Source organism: Antedon mediterranea, chromosome 1 (assembly GCF_964355755.1).
Source record: "Antedon mediterranea chromosome 1, ecAntMedi1.1, whole genome shotgun sequence".
In the NCBI taxonomy this organism is placed as follows: Eukaryota; Metazoa; Echinodermata; class Crinoidea; order Comatulida; family Antedonidae; genus Antedon; species Antedon mediterranea.
Window position 1 is genome coordinate 14,418,689 of NC_092670.1, and position 19,453 is coordinate 14,438,141.

Below are 19,453 nucleotides of genomic sequence, written 5' to 3' on the forward strand. Positions count from 1 at the left end.
CTAAACTCAATTCCTAATCTATCCGTTTAGAATTATTTATTAACATGTTGTTCCTGTGTATACACAAACACTGAGCATAGATACTAGTAGCTGCTACGTAGATGCTATGAGCATCTGAAATTGATAAACACTATATAAAAATATTTTTACATAAAACATACAGTATTAGAAAATTAATAATTCTTCCACTTTCACTTGAGTAACTAACGTATCATTCAATATTATTTATTTGTAATTGATTTATTTTTTAAAGATAATGAAATTCCGGTAATTGATGGATGTCCTCAAGATGTTAGAATAAACACAACAAGTGGTTTATCAACAGGCATGTACAGCTGGCCTCAGCTGAATGCTACCGACAACTCTGGTTTTGTTACTTTGTTTGGTCCTCAACCACCTGGCAACACTTTCACAATTGGAGACACGTCGGTCACTTACATTGCTACTGATAATGACAATAATCTGGCTGCATGTGAATTTACAGTTACTGTTAATGGTAATAAACAGTGTAATTCATGACATTTTTTAGGCATGAATTTTGCATATATTAATTCTATTGAATATTTTACTAGGTAATTTAATAAAATAATAACATTTATTTCCACAAATAAAAGAAAAAAATTCAGAGTAACATAATAAATATACTGTACAACCAATAATGAACATATATATAATTATTTCACCTATACTTTTAAATTAATTGTGTAGCTCAAAATGTGTTTAATAATAGGCGAAACTATAGATTTACAGTTATTGCAATGTACAGTAAACAGAATTTCGTTATTAAGCATGTTTAAATGTTATCTTCTTAAGATATGGAAGCACCAGTAATCAGTAGTTGTCCAGAAGATATGATTGCCTTTGCAGATGTTGGTGACGCCTATGCCAATGTGTCATGGGTTGAACCAAGTGCAATGGACAACTCTGGATCTTTCACATTTGAACCTGACAGGGATATCAATAGCGGGTTTCCAATTGGTTCTACCATAGTTACATATACGGCAATTGATGAGTCTGGAAATCGGGCAACATGCTCATTTAATATAACAGTATTTGGTAAGCTCTTTATATTTAGTATTTTTAAGTAGATGTGACAGTATTAGTATAGGTAAAACAGTTGTCATCCATTTGAATGTGAATATACTTCACAAAATGCACAAGATTTTCTTCATTCACTAGAAAACACTAGAACTAGATTCGCATTTCTATCGAGCAATAGAACAAATCTTGTTCATCTCGACGAAGAAGACCAATGAACTTTGCTGACACAACCAATACCGATACGTGGGCTGATGAATCAGATGATTAACAAAGGAATAACTAAGAAACTCATACGCATCCGCTTGATGGTGATGATGATGATTCTTAAACATGAAAACCTACAATAGATTAGTTATGATGCTATGTATTTATTGTATTGTATTTACTAATCTCGTTAATTTATTACAGAAAATGATGAAGAGGATCCAGTTTTTGAAAACTGCCCTACAGATATAAATCGCAATACCATTGCTGGTAAGAGTTACAATATTGCTGAATGGCCAGATATTGAAGTAACCGATAACATTAAAGTTTACAACACAAGTATGACGCACATGAGTGGAGATAACTTCTCTATTGGAATGACAGCGGTTGTGTATACTGCCTTTGATTCAGCTGGAAATGTTATGTACTGTGAATTCATAGTATGGATTATTGGTAATTAATGTGTTATTGTTTGTTTTATTGTTGTTATTCAATAATCAATTTTTAAAGAGTATTGCTAAGCTTATATACAATAACTGTTTATTTTTTCTCTTTGTAAATAATATTTTACAATTGTTTCAATCTTTTTCATTGTTAATTCATTATTTTTTATGTGATACATTAGAGATGAAATTAATTTGTAAAACAATTATCAGTTTATATTTTATCATTGATAATAATTACTATGTCAGTTATTGATATTGTTAGTTACTTACCTAATTATACCTACTTTAGTGCCTTCAAGACTCCTCTGTTCAATGGCACCAATTCAAGTTAAATCGATAAAATATGTGTATACTATCATTATACTATAAAAATACTGTAAAATTAAATTGGTTTTAATTAGATGATGAAATTCCAACATTGAATTGTCCAGAAGATATTTATCAAGTTGCTTCTACTGGCAAAAATTCATCCAATGTCACATGGAATGAACCAGTAGCTACTGACAACTCCGGAGAAAACACCCTCACCTCAGATTACAAATCAGGATCCATGTTCTATTTTGGTGAAACGGTTGTTGCTTACACTATCGTGGATCCATCTGGAAACAGCAACAGCTGCTCATTCACAGTCAATGTTACAGGTTAGTTGACTCCCAGTCCATGAATAAAAATAATAAAGTATCAATCAAAAGTAGCCCTTTCCCTCTAAAATGCTCACAATATATCTCCTCAGTAATAACACACTCAATGTTCCATTCTGTAGATCATACATACATTATATAATTTATATCAATCCACAGTTTTTTTAATTTGTTCACTAAACAAAGTAAATTTGTATAAAAAAATATATAGTTGAACTAAATGTGACTAATTAATGAGGTCTATTTAAGTAAGGTGAATTAAATGAAAGCAATCAGTATGCAAATCAAATGTGGTTAAGTGTATTATTGTGCAAAAAAAAATGGCATTTATAATATTGATGATCATTTTAAATTGTTATTGAATGCATTAATTTACCTCCGCCAAGGAGGTATATGTAATCGATCACGTGTGTTTGTTTGTTAGCAGGATTACTCAAAAAATAATTAGAAGATCTTCCCCAAAATGAAAATACAGATAGATATGCGGTCAAGGACCATACCATTAAATTTTGGAAGCAATCCGGACCACAGTCCTAATTCTGGACAACTTTTTAGAATTATTTTCAGACCTGCTAGTGTTAAAAGATAGGACAGAATTTTCAAAAGCCGGGGAGCAAGTAACGAGTAAACTAAAATTGCTTTTCTCGAGAACTACTTGTCCAAAAAACTTCATTTTTGTTCAAGAGGCAAGAATTATGATTTCTGGTTTGTAATTTAAAAACATAATTAGATTTAATTTACACGTTTTTTAAAGCGAGTAGTTTAAAAAACCTATTTCTTTTCAAATTCATTCGTTTGTTTTTCTTGTTGCTGTTCTATTGTTAGTCAGCTGAAGCTATTATTAGTTGAAAGGCTGGTTACACAACCATCAAACCAAACTCACATACACATGCTTGTAGTGAAATTAGTCTAAATCACACACAGCATTAAGACACACACAATTTTTCCGGAGACTAAATCTTATATAAAGGAATTTTACAGTAGGTTTCTAGTTTGGACTGTTGTCAATCTTTTGAATATTACGTTGCCTTTAAAGATAATTATATACAATTACATTCATAGAAGAAAATCTAAGCCGGCCAGTGATAATATACTGCTGAAAATGAATTATTGTTTGAATAAAGATGAGGAAATCTATGAGAAAGAAGGTTGCCCTAACCGAGATTCTAACTCATAACCTTCTACTTGATTTTTAAAGACCACTGGAGATTTCATAGTATTTTTCAAATTCGATTGGATAACACGAACACCTTCGGCATGGTACGGAGGAACATTGTTTGTTCACAAGTGTACGCACGTTCAACCAAGATCAAACTGGTACGCCCTCGTCAATATATTTAAGAAACATTTTCCAGTAACTTGTTTACTTATTGATTTTATTAGATAATGAAGCTCCTACCATATCAAATTGCCCAGTAAGTATTACAGTTGAAATGGATGAAGGCAAAAATTCAACAGATGTAACTTCAAATTATAATGAGCCAACGATCACTGATAACAACATTCTGTCAGATGTTGAGGTCATCCCAAGTGGTCGGATATTTTTTTCCGGAACAACCACCGTAACTTACACAGCCATCGATGTATCTGGAAATATAGCAATTTGCTCTTTTGATGTAACAGTTATTGGTAATTTATTCTGTTAGTTTTATGTAATTAGAATATGTTCCATTACATACTTATTTAATCTTTTTTAAACAATCTGAAAATTCTATGAATAAACACCTTGAGTATTATTTAAATAAACAATTATACATTGATATTTAGACACTCAGCCACCAGAATACAGTGAATGCCCTTCTAGTCCAATAGTTGAACTTGTTCCTATGGGAATGGCGAATAGATCTGTATCATGGACAGAACCAACGGCCATGGATAATGCTGGAGTCTTCAATGAAACATCCACTCATAGACCTGGTGATGATTTTGGAATAGGAACCGTTACAGTTACTTACACAGTTTTTGACGTCTTTTGGCTAAGCAGTACTTGTATGTTTGAAATAACAGTGCAAGGTATTTATTGCAACTTTTCTTGAGTTATAAAATATACTATTAAAAAAGAATTGTTCATTTTTAGTACATCACCTTAGTATACCACCATCTACCAAACCTTTGAAACTAATTTTTAGATTTTTTTTTGTTTGTTTACAAATCTTTGTATCTTTATGTACAATTTACAATTATTTTTTTATGATCTGAAAAAGTCACCATTTGTGGTGTCACCATAATCAATTGTTTGTATATGAGCCTAAAAACATATCAAATAAATTAAATAGCTCAAAATCGTCATTACGTCACCACTACACAACAAGTTACACATGTCTTCACACCTCAATTAATGACATTTTCTGAGAATTTGCAGCCACTGTTTTCTGTACTCTGTCCACCTTTGTTTTTCACTCAAAATTTATGTTTAATCTGTTCCACGTAAATTTCGACCTTGGTCTTCCCGATAGAAAACCCTACCTACTGTTGACTTTCCTAATATGTTTCTCTGTTATATACAGACACTGAAAATCCAGTGTTTATGAACTGTCCAACATCTCCAATTGAAGTAGACACAAATGAAGGCCTAGCATATGCCAACGTGTCATGGGATGATCCTGAACCTATGGACAATTCTGGCGTGTTTACTGTTACTCAAATGGACTATCCTGATGATGGGTTTTACATTGGTTTTCACACTGTATCGATAACAGCTTTAGATGAAGACGGTAACATTGGTATCTGCTCTTTTACTATTATTGTTGAAGGTAATCTTTTAATTTATGTATTCAATTTTTAAAATATAACAATTTCTCTGCAGCAGAAACAGGCATACATTTATTTACTTTTTGTTTTTTATTTCATTTCATTCAATTTACAGGTAATCAAACAGTAACATTAATAGTTTTGGGTAGTTATAATTATTCAGTTTCATAATTTTAATTCATGTGGTTTTCAAAACTAATACTACACAATAAAATAGATGAAATAAACAAATTATAAATTGTAGTGATCACCTTCTTAGTCCCTTTTAAACTCACAGTGCCACAGGACATATTTACAACGTTCTGGTAGATAACGACACAGTTACTTGGATGAGTAGCATTTTATTGCCTTGATTTTCTTTATTTCTTCTCTTATTTCAGATAAGGAAAACCCAGAATTCAATTGTAGCCTTCCTTCTGTAACCGTCTACGTCGGTATGAACAGTTCCACTGCACAAGCTGATTGGATATTAGAAGATGCTACTGATAATGTAGGCGTGGTCAGAATGACACAGAGTCACAACCAATCATATTACTTTGATATAGGCATGACTATTGTTACGTACAACGCTTGGGATGAAGCTGGCAATGAGGGCTCATGTTCATTCCATGTAATTGTAAAAGGTAATTTTTTTGAATTGTTATTTTTACCAAAAATTGCATAATTTTTTGATAATAAAACATCTGTTTCTTAAGGGAACTGTCATTGTTACAGAAATGTTTTATTTTTTGTCATTGCATACTTTGATGCTTTTTACAATGCTGCTTTATTTCTGTTCTGATTTTTCAAATCTGTGTATATTTTACAGATAATTTCGAGCCAGTAATCTCAGGCTGTCCTGATAACCCTGTCATATCTAACACTGACCCTGGACAAGCAACTGGAACAGCCAACTGGACCGAACCTACAGCTTTTGACAATTCAGGTTATTTCTCCTGGGATATATCCCATCAACCACTGTCAACATTCCCAATTGGTGAAACATGGGTATCCTACAATGCAACAGACAATAGTGGTAACGCTGCTTACTGCTGGTTTGTTGTTGCTATTATTGGTAAGTATAAGATTTTTTTTTTAAGTTGGAAAGCTGGCGATATCATTTTGTGTTTGTCAAAACTGGATTAGAAAAAACAAAAACATTAAAGCTGAATAGTAGCAAGGGAACTCAAAATGGAAATATGACTCAACACAGGAACTCTTGTTTTTGGCCCTCGCTGCCAGCCAAACAGATAGTAAAGGGAATGAGACAGTTAAAATGACAGATTGATATATTTAGGCCTTCTAGCACTTTGTTCTGTCAACCACTCTCTGTTTTCAATCACAATCAAGCAATAACAATTGTGTTTATTTACTTAACTTAAATTCAGCCGAACTAACTAAAAGTACCTGTTTTGTCATAATTTTTTTTATAACAGATACTGAAAATCCTGTGTTTATGAACTGTCCCATAAGTCCAATAGAAGTTTACACAAATGAAGGCCTAGCATATGCCAACGTGTCATGGGATGATCCTGAACCTATGGACAATTCTGGCGTGTTTACTGTTATTCAAATGGACTACCCTGGCGATGGGTTTTATGTTGGTTTTTACAATGTGACGATAACAGCTGTAGATGAAGACGGTAACATTGGTATCTGCTCTTTTACTATTATTGTCGAAGGTAATTGTTAATTTGTGTGCTTATGTTTTATGGTTCAAGGTTCAATAACATTTATTAATAGAAAAAGTATGTAAAACAACAATAATAGTAGTAATAACACAAAGCAAAACAATAAGAAATAATCTGTTATGTTAAAAAGCAAAGACTTTTTTGTCATACTTTAATACTTTATTTCTTCTCTAATTTCAGATAATAAAGACCCAGAATTCAATTGCAACCTTACTTCTGTAACAGTCAATGTTGGTATGAACAGTTCTACTGCACAAGCTGATTGGATATTAGAAGATGCTACTGATAATGTAGGCGTGGTTAGAATGACACAGAGTCACAACCAATCATATTATTTTGATATAGGCATGACTATTGTTACGTACAACGCTTGGGATGAAGCTGGCAATGAGGGCTCATGTTCATTCTATGTAATTGTAATAGGTAATTATTTTAAAATTGTCATTTTTACACAAACTTTCCTTTTTTTTATTGCATAATTAATAGACAATAAAACATCTGTGCCAGTGCTGTTTTCTGTCTGTTATGATTTTACAAATCTTTGTATATTTTACAGATAATTTCGAGCCAGTAATCTCAGGCTGTCTTGATTACCCTGTCATGTCTAACACTGACCCTGGACAAGCAACTGGAACAGCAAACTGGACCGAACCCACAGCTTTTGACAATTCAGGTTATTTCTCTTGGGATATATCCCATCAACCACTGTCAACATTCCCAATTGGTGAAACATGGGTATCCTACAATGCAACAGACAATAGTGGTAATGCTGCTAACTGCTGGTTTGTTGTTGTTATTATTGGTATGTATATATAGTCATTGTTTTCCCTTTTGTTTAAATTTGGTAAGCTGGCACCATAATGGTTGTGCTAGCCTGTCTGTGTGTCTAAACTAGATTAGGGAAAACTAAAACATTACAAGCCAACAAATAGTGAGGGAACGCCAATAGACATTTTGAGTCAACTTAAGAACTGTTCTATTTAGATTTTGTTGTTATATACTGTATTTCCACCTTCTGTTGATCAGACCTCCTCGAGACTAAGGCTGTGCCTTGTGAGAAGCCTCTGAGTGAATAAACTATAAACTATTGAATAAAAAAAAACTGTTGTTTTCTGCAGTTGCTGAAATAGCAACAGATGAAAACACTTGGAGTTTGTATGTGTGTGTGTGTTTAAATTACTCAGTAAATTTTCTTTTTCCCACAATGTTATATAATAAACATTCATATAAATAACTATTTTGACTAAAAGGAACAACAGAATAATATATTTATCTAAGCAAACTAGTTCACTGTCACAAATCCACCAATTAGATATGCTAGTTAGAAGCCATGCACTACTACATAATCCATGTGTTATAGTGCATTTAACTGTGTGTTAAAACAGTCCTTATTTGTGAAATTCAAAAATGTTAATACAGTTGAAATTAAATGTTTGTAAAGTCCTTGTTTAGTCCTTGGTCTACCGATTTCCAGAAAACAGACATTATTTTATTAACTTAAACACTATAGATTAAATTAAAAAGACTAATTAAAAATAGTTTAAAAAACGAAGTTTAATTTTAATAGTACAATAAACCTATATTGATTTTTATTTTATTAAATGTGCATTGTTTTTTTTTTTTTAGACGACCAACCACCTGAATACAGCGGATGCCCCTTTAGTCCAATAGTTGAACTGGTCCCTATGGGAATGTCAAATAGATCTGTATCATGGACAGAACCAACCGCCACAGATAATGTTGGAGTCTTCAATGAGACATCCACTCACAGCCCTGGTGATGTCTTTGAAATTGGAACATTTACAGTGACTTATACAGTATTTGACGTCTTTGGGCTAAGCAGTACTTGTCGGTTTAATGTAACAGTGCAAGGTATTTACAGCCAGTTTTCTTAAATGATCATAACAAAGTTAAAGAAAAGACTTCCATATATGCTATAGTACAGTTCTATTAGTTTTTTTTCTACTAGGCTAATCTTTGTTCCTTGATCTTCCTTTTTAAAATAATTATCTCACAATTCTTGTTCTTTGATTTTCAGCCATTGTTAATACAAACAAAATAAAAGTAATGTTTTTATCACAATATGTTTTTAAATTATATACAGATACTGAAAAACCAGTATTTCTGAACTGTCCAACATCTCCAATAGAAGTCTACATAAATGAAGGCCTAGCATATACCAATGTTTCGTGGGATGATCCTGAAGCTATGGACAATTCTGGCGTGTTTACTGTTACTCAAATGGACTACCCTGGTGACGGGTTTTATGTTGGTTTTCACAATGTGACAATAACAGCTGTAGATGAAGATGGTAACATTGGTATCTGCTCTTTTACTATTATTGTTGAAGGTAATTAATTTGTGAGTTTATGCTTTACGGTTCAAGGTTCAATAACATTTATTAATTGAAATAATAATAATATGCCAATAGGAAATCAGTAATAGTAGTAATAACAGAAAAGCAAAACAAAATGAAATAAAGAATTGTTTAGTTTATTTCTTCTCTAATTTCAGATAATGAAGACCCAGAATTCAATTGCAGCCTTACTTCTGTAACAGTCAATGTTGGTATGAACAGTTCTACTGCACAAGCTGATTGGATATTAGAAGATGCTACTGATAATGTAGGCGTGGTTAGAATGACACAGAGTCACAACCAATCATATTACTTTGATATAGGCATGACTATGGTTACGTACAGTGCTTGGGATGAAGCTGGCAATGAGGGCTCATGTTCATTTAATATATTTGTAATAGGTAATTTTTAAGAGAAATATCATTTTTAAAAAGAAAAAATACAATTTTTTTTTTGGACAAAATAACACGTGTTGTTGAAGTACTCTGTTGATACATCCACTCTTTCTGTTCTAATTTTATAAATCTTTGATATTATTTTTCAGATAATTTCGAGCCAATAATCTCAGGCTGTCCTGAAAACCCTGTCATATCTAACACTGATTTTGGCCAAGCGACTGGAACAGCCAACTGGACGGAACCCACAGCTTTTGACAATTCAGGTTATTTCTCCTGGGATATATCCCATCAACCACTGTCAACATTCCCAATTGGTGAAACATGGGTATCCTACAATACAACAGACAATAGTGGTAACGCTGCTTACTGCTGGTTTGTTGTTGTTATTATTGGTATGTATATATAGTCATTGTTTTCCCTTTTGTTTAAATTTGGTATAGGCTTTAATTTTGCTCTTTCCAAAAAGAGTTTTGAGGTTGTAAATCATATGCCATTGTTTTGTGTTTGTGTTTTTACTTTTAAAATAGGATTTCACAAAAATTGAATCAGTGTAGGTGAGAAAATCTAATGGAAACGATTCTCGAAATTAAACCTATAAATTATAATCAAATCAGATGCCCACTGCTCAATAGTGCACTGTTGTAGTGCCAGTTGGGTCTAGCAAATATCAAAGCTGTTTCAATAGTTACTAAAACAATCCTCACGTTCAAAATGGAAGACATTTATTACCGTTAGGAATTCTAAATGTTATTTTTTTCCCACCAAAATCTAGACAACGAGGCTCCCAGAATTACTTGTCCTTCCAACATCACTATGGCTTCTGATCCTAATTCACCATCAGCAGTTGTGAATTGGATGGAACCAAATGTTATGGACAACGGTGAAGAGGTTATTGTTCCTGGTCAGTCCCATTCGACAGGAAGTACCTTTTCATTTGGTGAAACAATAGTTGTGTATACTGCAACTGATGCCTACAACAACACAGCAGTTTGCTCTTTTTATGTTTATATTTATGGTAAGTTTTAAATAATTTGGGACCGTTTTGACATTTTAGAGAGCAGAGGATTTTTAAACATGGCGATCTAGTCCACTCAGTGCTGCTCTTCATGGAACATTGTTACATTCCCATAAACTGTAATACGTTATAACAAAACAAACAACAAAATACTTTCAGATGATGAACTTCCAGTGTTTACTAACTGCCCAACGTCTGCTGTCACAAATGTTCTTCTGATTGGTCAAGCATCTATGATAGTCAACTGGACTGACATTATAGCAACCGATAACGATGGCTCAAACCCACTTGTGTCTTGTGAGCCTGAGGATGAGTCGAACTTTGATATTGGAACATTCTTGGTTACCTGTAATGCAATTGACATGGCAGGCTTGAATGCAATCTGTGAATTTGATGTTATCATTGCAGGTTAGTAGGTTTTCAAGACTCAAGTTTATTTACTTTACACATACATAGTGTATACAGTATCTAACACTAATAAGATGGTTGTTGTTAGAAATTAGTATAATTGCTTTCTAGATTTTCTTACATGCCACTTAAACATGGGCATGTAAATGTGTAGTATGTTCTTTGCTTGATATAGAACCTGATTATTCCTACGACAGTGGACGGTCAGGTTAAATGATTTTGGATAGGCTGGAAGAAATTTAAAGCACATGTTTTAGACCAATACACTAAATCACTATACCTATATTTCAAATTTTTTCTCTATATTATTTTATCATTTAGAAAGGTCATCTAAATAAAAAAATTGCAAATACACAAAGCGACAACTAACACAGTTGGGTAGTGAGAGCAACACATTAAATAATGCATGTGTTTATTCATCTTATGAATATTTAATATAAATATAATATTAAAAATAAATAGATGAGGAGAATCCAGTTACACAATGCCCTGGAATGCAAATGGGGAATACCAATCCTGGACAACCAAACGGAAGTGTGTCATGGACAGTAACGGCTTCAGACAATTCTGGCAACTATACAATTGAAGAAACCATAACGAGTGGAGCTTTGCTTCCAATTGGAAACCACATCAATTCGGTTACTGTGACTGATCCTAGTGGAAACCAAGATAGATCTTGTTTTATTCTAATTGTTATTGAAGGTAATTTATAGAGCGTCTAATTACCTCTTTCCATTTGAAAACTGAATTTTAATAATTTTATTGAGATTCATATTCATTTAATTAGTCTTTGTGGAAGGTCATGTCACAGGAATTTCTTTTTTGCTCTTAAGAAATAAGAAATTTACTGATTTTTAGGGACAATAACAAATACCAGACCTGTAATATACTGAAGGTGAGGTTGGCCTATGAGAATAAGAATTGCAACATTGCTGTGCAATGTTCTGTGCATATCCATTACACTTAATCACAAATTTTATATCATAAGTTACCACATCCCAACAAAGTATTACATTAGTGTGAGAATCAAATCAGTGCTATACTTCAGAGCTTCTCATCACAGCATCAGCTAACATGTTTAGTGCAAGATTACAATTACTGGTACATTTTATTTTCATATTCTCAAAATGTTCTCAGCCGGCAATGTGTGGTTGGTGGAGTTTTGGTAAGACAGTTTTGAGAACATGAACCTATAGGCCTATGTGTAAACAATTGAGAGTTACATCAATGTATCCAGTATTCAGTTAAGAGAGACTGTTTTTTTTCTTTCTTTATTTCCATTCATCATACACAATCATAAACATACATAAATAAATCATAGTACAAAGACAAAAAAAAAAGAATGGAAAGAAGGAATCTCGTGATTAATTAAAACAGAGACCATGAAGAGCAGCATTTCTGTTTTAATAAATTTGATTATTTCTTTTCTAATTTAAGATAATGAAGACCCAGAATTCAATTGTAGCCTTCCTTCTGTAACAGTCTACGTCGGTATGAATAGTTCTACTACACAAGCTGATTGGATATTAGAAGATGCTACTGATAATGTAGGCGTGGTCAGAATGACAAAGAGTCACAACCAATCATATTACTTTGATATAGGCATGACCATGGTTACGTACAACGCTTGGGATGAAGCTGGCAATGAGGGCTCATGTTCCTTCTATATAATTGTAATAGGTAATATTTAAGAGAACTGTCATTTTTACCAAACATTTTTTTACATATTTTTGGTTTGCGTATTTTTTTGGACAAAATAACACATTTTGTTGATACATTCACTCCTTCTGTTTTTACACATCTGCAATAATATTTTACAGATAATTTTGAGCCAGTAATCTCAGGCTGTCCTGATAACCCTGTCATGTATAAAACTAACCCTGGCCAAGCAACTGGAACAGCCAACTGGACCGAACCTACAGCTTTTGACAATTCAGGTTATTTCTCCTGGGATATATCCCATCAACCACTGTCAACATTCCCAATTGGTGAAACATTGGTATCCTACAATGCAACAGACAATAGTGGTAACACTGATTACTGCTTGTTTGTTGTTATTATTATTGGTAAGTATAGGCTTAAGTTTACCAATTCCAATAAAGTTGGAGCTGAAGCCATAATTTGTGGATGCAAGAATGTCTAGTCATTACATATCTCTCAGCCACGTTCCCGTTTTTTACTCACAATCAAATATTGAATATTACATTTAAACATCCTATTTAAATGTTGATCCTACTGTTTGAAATAGTAAATAAAGTACTTGTTTCTTTATCTTTTATGAAGATACTGAAAATCCTGTGTTTATGAACTGCCCCATAAGTCCAATAGAAGTTTACACAAATGAAAGCCTAGCATATGCCAACGTGTCATGGGATGATCCTGAATCTATGGACAATTCTGGCGTGTTTACTGTTACTCAAGTGGACTACCCTGGTGACGGGTTTTATGTTGGTTTTCACAATGTGACAATAACAGCTGTAGATGAAGATGGTAACATTGGTATCTGCTCTTTTACTATTATTGTTGAAGGTAAACTTTAAATTTGTATATTTATTTTTTTAAACGAAGCAAAAGTTCATATACAATCCAAGATTCTAGCACAACACTTTGCAACATTAATTAATAATTCTTTCTTTTTTCTGAGTTAGCATTTGTGGGTAGCCATGAATATTAAAATAACCAGTCCAGTGGGTTTCCTACAGTAATAGTACTGAATTCAATAAATAGATGCCAGAACAAATAATATTTTAGGAATAACTTTTCTGACAATAATTTCTTTGTAAGCTCACCGAAAGTGAACTTATTACAAAGTTCTAAAGTAATACGTTAAAAAACAAGGACTGTGATGATTAGCATTTTGTAATAATAATTTTGTTTATTTCTTATTTAATGTCAGATAATGAAGACCCAGAATTCAATTGTAGCCTTCCTTCTGTAACAGTCTACGTCGGTATGAACAGTTCTACTACACAAGCTGATTGGATATTAGAAGATGCTACTGATAATGTAGGCGTGGTTAGAATGACACAGAGTCACAACCAATCATATTACTTTGATATAGGCATGACTATGGTTACGTACAACGCTTGGGATGAAGCTGGCAACAAGGGCTCATGTTCATTCAATATATTTGTAATAGGTAATTGTTAGTTTTGGGGAAAAAAAATATTTTGATGCAACCAGTGCTGCTTTCTTTCTGTTTTGATTTTACAAATCTGTGTATATTTTACAGATAATTTCGAGCCAGTAATCTCAGGCTGTCCTGATAACCCTGTGATATCTAACACTGACCCTGGCCAAGCAATTGGAACAGCCAACTGGACAGAACCCACAGCTTTTGACAATTCAGGTTATTTCTCCTGGGATATATCCCATCAACCACTGTCAACATTCCCAATTGGTGAAACATGGGTATCCTACAATGCAACAGACAATAGTGGTAACGCTGCTTACTGCTGGTTCGTTGTTGTTGTTATTGGTAAGTAATTTTACCCTTTCAATAAAGTTTGTTAAGCTGGTGCCACCATATTTATGTTCGTCCATCTGTGTTTCCAAATGTCAAGGAATTGACCTGGCTAACGTAAACCAGGTAAAAATATGAAATGGGGTGTGAAACACTTTAAAAATATCATATAAATAAAAACTTCAGCAAGTTATTGTTTTTCTAAAAAAATATGGTTGTCTCTAATTAACCAATCAAATATGTCCCATCTCCTGTTCAGCCAAGATCTAATGACTCATCCATTTCTAGCAAGTCTTCGTGTATTGTGGGTATCAATCTTCATATGCAATCATCAAATGTTTGCAAACTTCAATTTTTTCCTACACTTTAAATTTTATTTTTAAACCAGAACTTCTAGAAAACCAGAAACTTTATAGATTAAACTATAGATTAAATAAAGAATAATAATTCTAAAAACCTGTTTTAAACAATAAAACAATATTGAGTATGTTTGAATAAATGAATATGCATTGTTTTACAGACAAGGAACCACCTGAATACATTGGATGCCTATCTAGTCCAATAGTTGAACTTGTTCCTATGGGAACGGCAAATAGAACTGTATCATGGACAGAACCAACTGCCATGGATAATGTTGGGGTCTTCAATGAAACATCCACTCACAGACCTGGTGATGTTTTTGAAATTGGAACAGTTACAGTGACTTACACAGTATTTGACGTCTCTGGGCTAAGTAGTACTTGTATGTTTAATGTTACAGTGCAAGGTATTTATTTTTTTAGTTTTCTTGAGTAATAACAACTTATTACAAAACACTTCAGGATACCACCATCCTCCTTTAATAAAAATAAAATAAAAGTAATTTTAGATTGTTTCAATGCAATCAGACAGGAAAAGGGATTAGTCATTGCTTTCCGTACTAAATTCACAATTTGTGCTCTATAATCTGAACAAAAATATTTTTATGGGATCAATCAATTAGCATAAAGGCAGAAGTTACTTTTTTTAATTCACATTAAATCCTGAGATATATATAATAATGGACTATATGTAAAACAGGTGCATTATCTATACCTGATATACCTATACCTATAATAATAGATAAAATTATCCATTGTTAACATGTGTTTTATGACATTTTGTATGAGACATTTTTTTTAATGTTCTAAATGAATTTGTTTTTTTTTGTGTATCTGTTTTGGTTACATAGGCGTTTAGGACCTGGTCTATCCTGCCTTTTCTCTTTGGTTTGTACATGGCAGAAATGTGAATGAATAAATTTGCTTAGCAGATTACCTAACGTTTTAAATTTAGTCTATGTCTGTCCTGTCTTCAAGTCCCACGGACCCACATTTTGCTTAAATGTGTGCTTCCTAAGAATTTCTAGCCATTTTCTTCTGTTTTCACTCACAAACAAATATTGAACTTTACATTTAATCTACTTCATTTTAATTTCAACCTTATCTTTTTTGTGAACTGTCCCAATGTTGTTATTACAGATACTGAAAATCCTGTGTTTTTTAACTGCCCCATAAATCCAATTGAAGTAGACACAAATGAAGGCCTAGCATATGCCAACGTGTCATGGGATGATCCTGAACCTATGGACAATTCTGGCGTGTTTACTGTTACTCAAATGGACTACCCTGGTGATGGGTTTTATGTTGGTTTTCACAATGTGACGATAACAGCTGTAGATGAAGACGGTAACATTGGTATCTGCTCTTTTACTATTATTGTTGAAGGTAATCTGTTAATTATGTTTTTTTTAATATTAAGACAACAGTGTTCGTTTAATTATTTCTTTATTGTACTTTATTTATTTTGTTAAAACTCATAGCCATAAATTTACAATGCAAAACATAATAACAATAGTTAATTTAACATACAGTAACAGATAATTCCCAGACAAAGCAAAGTGTGTTATCATGTATCAAACTGTTAGTGGACTCTAAAGCTCTGTCTACACTAAACAAAAACAACAAAAGTGTAAGTGCCCAAATATGGTAGTGATATGCTCAAATATGGTAGTGATATGACATCTTCATGTCTATATGGGCACATCACATTTGTTTGTTACATAAAGGTTAATAGTGTTGAAAGAGCTTAAGAAGAGATTGTAGATGTACATACAATTTAAAATTATATTTTACAGATAATTTCGAGCCAGTAATATCAGGCTGTCCTGATTCACTTATGTTTTACACTGACCCTGGGCAAGCCAGTGGAACAGCCAACTGGACCGAGCCCACAGCCTTTGACAATTCAGGTTATTTCTCTTGGGACATATCCCATCAACCACTGTCCACATTCCCAATTGGTGAAACATGGGTATCCTACAATGCAACAGACAATAGTGGTAACACTGCTTACTGCTGGTTTGTTGTTGTTATTATTGGTAAGTATAGGCACTAATTTTACCTTTTAGTGTATGGTATCATTTTGTGGTTGTATTACTGTTTTTAAAATGGATTAAACACTTCACTTAAAGACTTCATAAGCTGAAATGTAGCCACTACTGAAACGCATGTGCATAAGGAGTGTGTGTACCTGTTCTAAAAAGTAAAACAATTCTCATGTGCCAAATGCAATAAAAACAAACCTGTCGTGTCTGGATAAATTTCTTTTTACAATGATTCATTAACCGGTAATTGTATGCTGTAAAGTGATATAATATAACAGTTTAGTTCAGTTCATTTGTTGAAGACCTTAGACCGTCAATCAAAAGCCACTTCAGTTAGGTCACCTCTCCATTTAATTACTGTATAATATCTATCCATATCATATATTCAATAAGTTTCTCTACCACGCCGTCCTTTTGCACATTGTTACCATCACCAAGTTTTAACTCCTTCTTTTTCAATGGATCAAATGTCCTCAATGTCTGTCTTTTTACTAATTCCAGCACACCGACTCCCTCCGACCAATCCTTTTGTTGACCTGATTTTGACAGATTTCAACCCATGATAAATCAATTTTTTCAAATTATTCCCCTCTTGAGTACGACACAAGTTCCATAATTCCAGACCAACTCCTTTCTGACCTACTAATATTTTTTGTTCTTTACAATACAATTTAGACAATGAGGCTCCCAGAATTACATGTCCTTCTAACATCACTATGGCTTCTGATCCTAATTCACCATCAGCAGTTGTAAATTGGATGGGACCAAATGTCATGGACAACAGTGAAGAGGTTATTGTTCCTGGTCAGTCCCATTTGACAGGAAGTACCTTTTCATTTGGTGAAACAATAGTTGTGTATACTGCAACTGATGCTTACAACAACACAGCAGTTTGCTCTTTTACAGTTTATATTTATGGTAAGTTTTAAATAATTTGGGACTGTTTTAAACTTTTGGGGAGCAAAGTCACATCTAGTGCATTAAGTGCTCTTCACAGCTGTTGTTACATAACCTATAAAACTGTTATACGTTATACCAAATCAAATTATTTTCTTAGACGATGAGCTTCCAGTGTTTACTAACTGTCCAACATCTGCTGTCACAAATGTTCTTCCAATTGGCCAAGCATCTATGATAGTCAACTGGACTGACATAACAGCAACTGATAACGATGGCTCAAACCCACTTGTGTCTTGTGAACCAGAGGACGAATCAATATTTAATATTGGAACGTTTATGGTTACTTGTAATACAATGGACATGGCAGGCTTGACTGCAGTCTGTCAATTTGATATTACCGTTACAGGTTAGTACTGTAGGTGTTCAATGATACACATTTAGTAAATTTACTGTATGTATCAAATTCTAATTGTTTATCTTATTTTATTGTTAACATCAGGCCCGTAGCCAGGGGGGTTTTTGGGGGTTCGGGCGAACCCCCCCTTTTGCGCGAACCCCCCTTTTACCAGCGAACCCCCCTTGAAAAACAAAGGCCCCACTTCCAAAATCGTGCAATTAATTATCAATTATAGCAGATTTTTTGGTCATTTTACTTCTATTGACTATGTTTAAATCGATCGAATATACAGATTGTCCGATGTCAAAGTCACTGCTGAGCGTGAGATCGAGAGATTGTTGAGAGATGATGGTTATAAATATGACAGAAAAATGGACTGACCAATCGCGTGCTTCGGCCGGGCTTTTCGGAACGCACAAGATCACGTTCAGTTCAGTTCAATCTTTTTGGGGATTTTTGTTTTTTTCCTGAAAATATTTTTCATTAAACCAAAGAATTTCACTGTTTAAACTTGAATAAAAATGGTGCTGAGTTAAATTGGTACGTGTACGTAGGCCTACCGTATATTTCGGTGTATAAGACGCACTTTTGACACGCAAATTTGACCTCTAAATGTAACCCTAATTAATTTAATTACCTACTAATACTTAAATTAATTAAAAATAGTGTAGGCCTACTACTCTGCAATGTAGGCCTAGCTAGTTACTCACTCCTGTCTAACTACAGTGTGGTAACAAGTTTATTGAATTTTTAGTTAAGGTAAATTGTCATCCTCGACTGTATTAATTAATATTACAGTACGCATTAGATATTCTACCCAGGCCTAGTAATACTCTCTGAACTCGCGGGTGTGTATTCTAGCAGCATGCAGCATCATCACAGCGCAACACATTTATGGAAGAGTCCATTAATTACGGTGGTGTCACATTTTATTTACACAATAACTATTTCCCTTGATCACGGTGGTTTATTTTTATTACATCTCTATGTCAACAATCACATAATTTTATAATCATGTAGTCAATAGTTCGTATGTCAAGCGATATCTAAAAGAGTGTGTTGTTATTGTGTTACGTAGCTTCCCCTAATCTTATAGTGTATATGGCCAACAGTGCTGGCCACCAGGCAAGGAGCACATGGTTAGTGCTCTCTCCTCATATTGCTGTAATGCATGCATGGGAATAGGAAAGATTTTCATATAGGCCTACCCAACATGATATTCCTGGTTCATTATCAGCCCAAAAAACTGAACATCATTTGGATTGATTTTATAATGGTCATACACACAATAAGAAGGTATATATTTAAATAATATGAAATTAAAGTTACTTAAATAGACATAGGCTAGCCCTACCCACA

General features: G+C 33.5%; 1 protein-coding gene across 1 annotated transcript in view; it reads left to right on the forward strand.

Moving 5' to 3' along the window:
• The window catches only part of LOC140041898 (uncharacterized), a 43,768-nt gene that overhangs the window by 10,071 nt on the left and 14,244 nt on the right, over positions 1 to 19,453 (forward strand). The window contains exons 19-47 of the mRNA XM_072087665.1: positions 254 to 496; positions 814 to 1,056; positions 1,450 to 1,698; positions 2,093 to 2,332; positions 3,716 to 3,961; positions 4,100 to 4,345; positions 4,840 to 5,085; positions 5,464 to 5,706; positions 5,892 to 6,137; positions 6,499 to 6,744; positions 6,934 to 7,176; positions 7,310 to 7,555; positions 8,380 to 8,625; positions 8,858 to 9,103; positions 9,268 to 9,510; positions 9,654 to 9,899; positions 10,280 to 10,522; positions 10,682 to 10,930; positions 11,393 to 11,632; positions 12,368 to 12,610; positions 12,751 to 12,996; positions 13,214 to 13,459; positions 13,827 to 14,069; positions 14,163 to 14,408; positions 14,914 to 15,159; positions 15,893 to 16,138; positions 16,549 to 16,791; positions 17,473 to 17,715; positions 17,855 to 18,103. Coding sequence (XP_071943766.1) covers positions 254 to 496; positions 814 to 1,056; positions 1,450 to 1,698; positions 2,093 to 2,332; positions 3,716 to 3,961; positions 4,100 to 4,345; positions 4,840 to 5,085; positions 5,464 to 5,706; positions 5,892 to 6,137; positions 6,499 to 6,744; positions 6,934 to 7,176; positions 7,310 to 7,555; positions 8,380 to 8,625; positions 8,858 to 9,103; positions 9,268 to 9,510; positions 9,654 to 9,899; positions 10,280 to 10,522; positions 10,682 to 10,930; positions 11,393 to 11,632; positions 12,368 to 12,610; positions 12,751 to 12,996; positions 13,214 to 13,459; positions 13,827 to 14,069; positions 14,163 to 14,408; positions 14,914 to 15,159; positions 15,893 to 16,138; positions 16,549 to 16,791; positions 17,473 to 17,715; positions 17,855 to 18,103 — 7,101 coding nt within the window. The remainder of the gene's footprint in view (positions 1 to 253; positions 497 to 813; positions 1,057 to 1,449; positions 1,699 to 2,092; positions 2,333 to 3,715; positions 3,962 to 4,099; positions 4,346 to 4,839; positions 5,086 to 5,463; positions 5,707 to 5,891; positions 6,138 to 6,498; positions 6,745 to 6,933; positions 7,177 to 7,309; positions 7,556 to 8,379; positions 8,626 to 8,857; positions 9,104 to 9,267; positions 9,511 to 9,653; positions 9,900 to 10,279; positions 10,523 to 10,681; positions 10,931 to 11,392; positions 11,633 to 12,367; positions 12,611 to 12,750; positions 12,997 to 13,213; positions 13,460 to 13,826; positions 14,070 to 14,162; positions 14,409 to 14,913; positions 15,160 to 15,892; positions 16,139 to 16,548; positions 16,792 to 17,472; positions 17,716 to 17,854; positions 18,104 to 19,453) is intronic.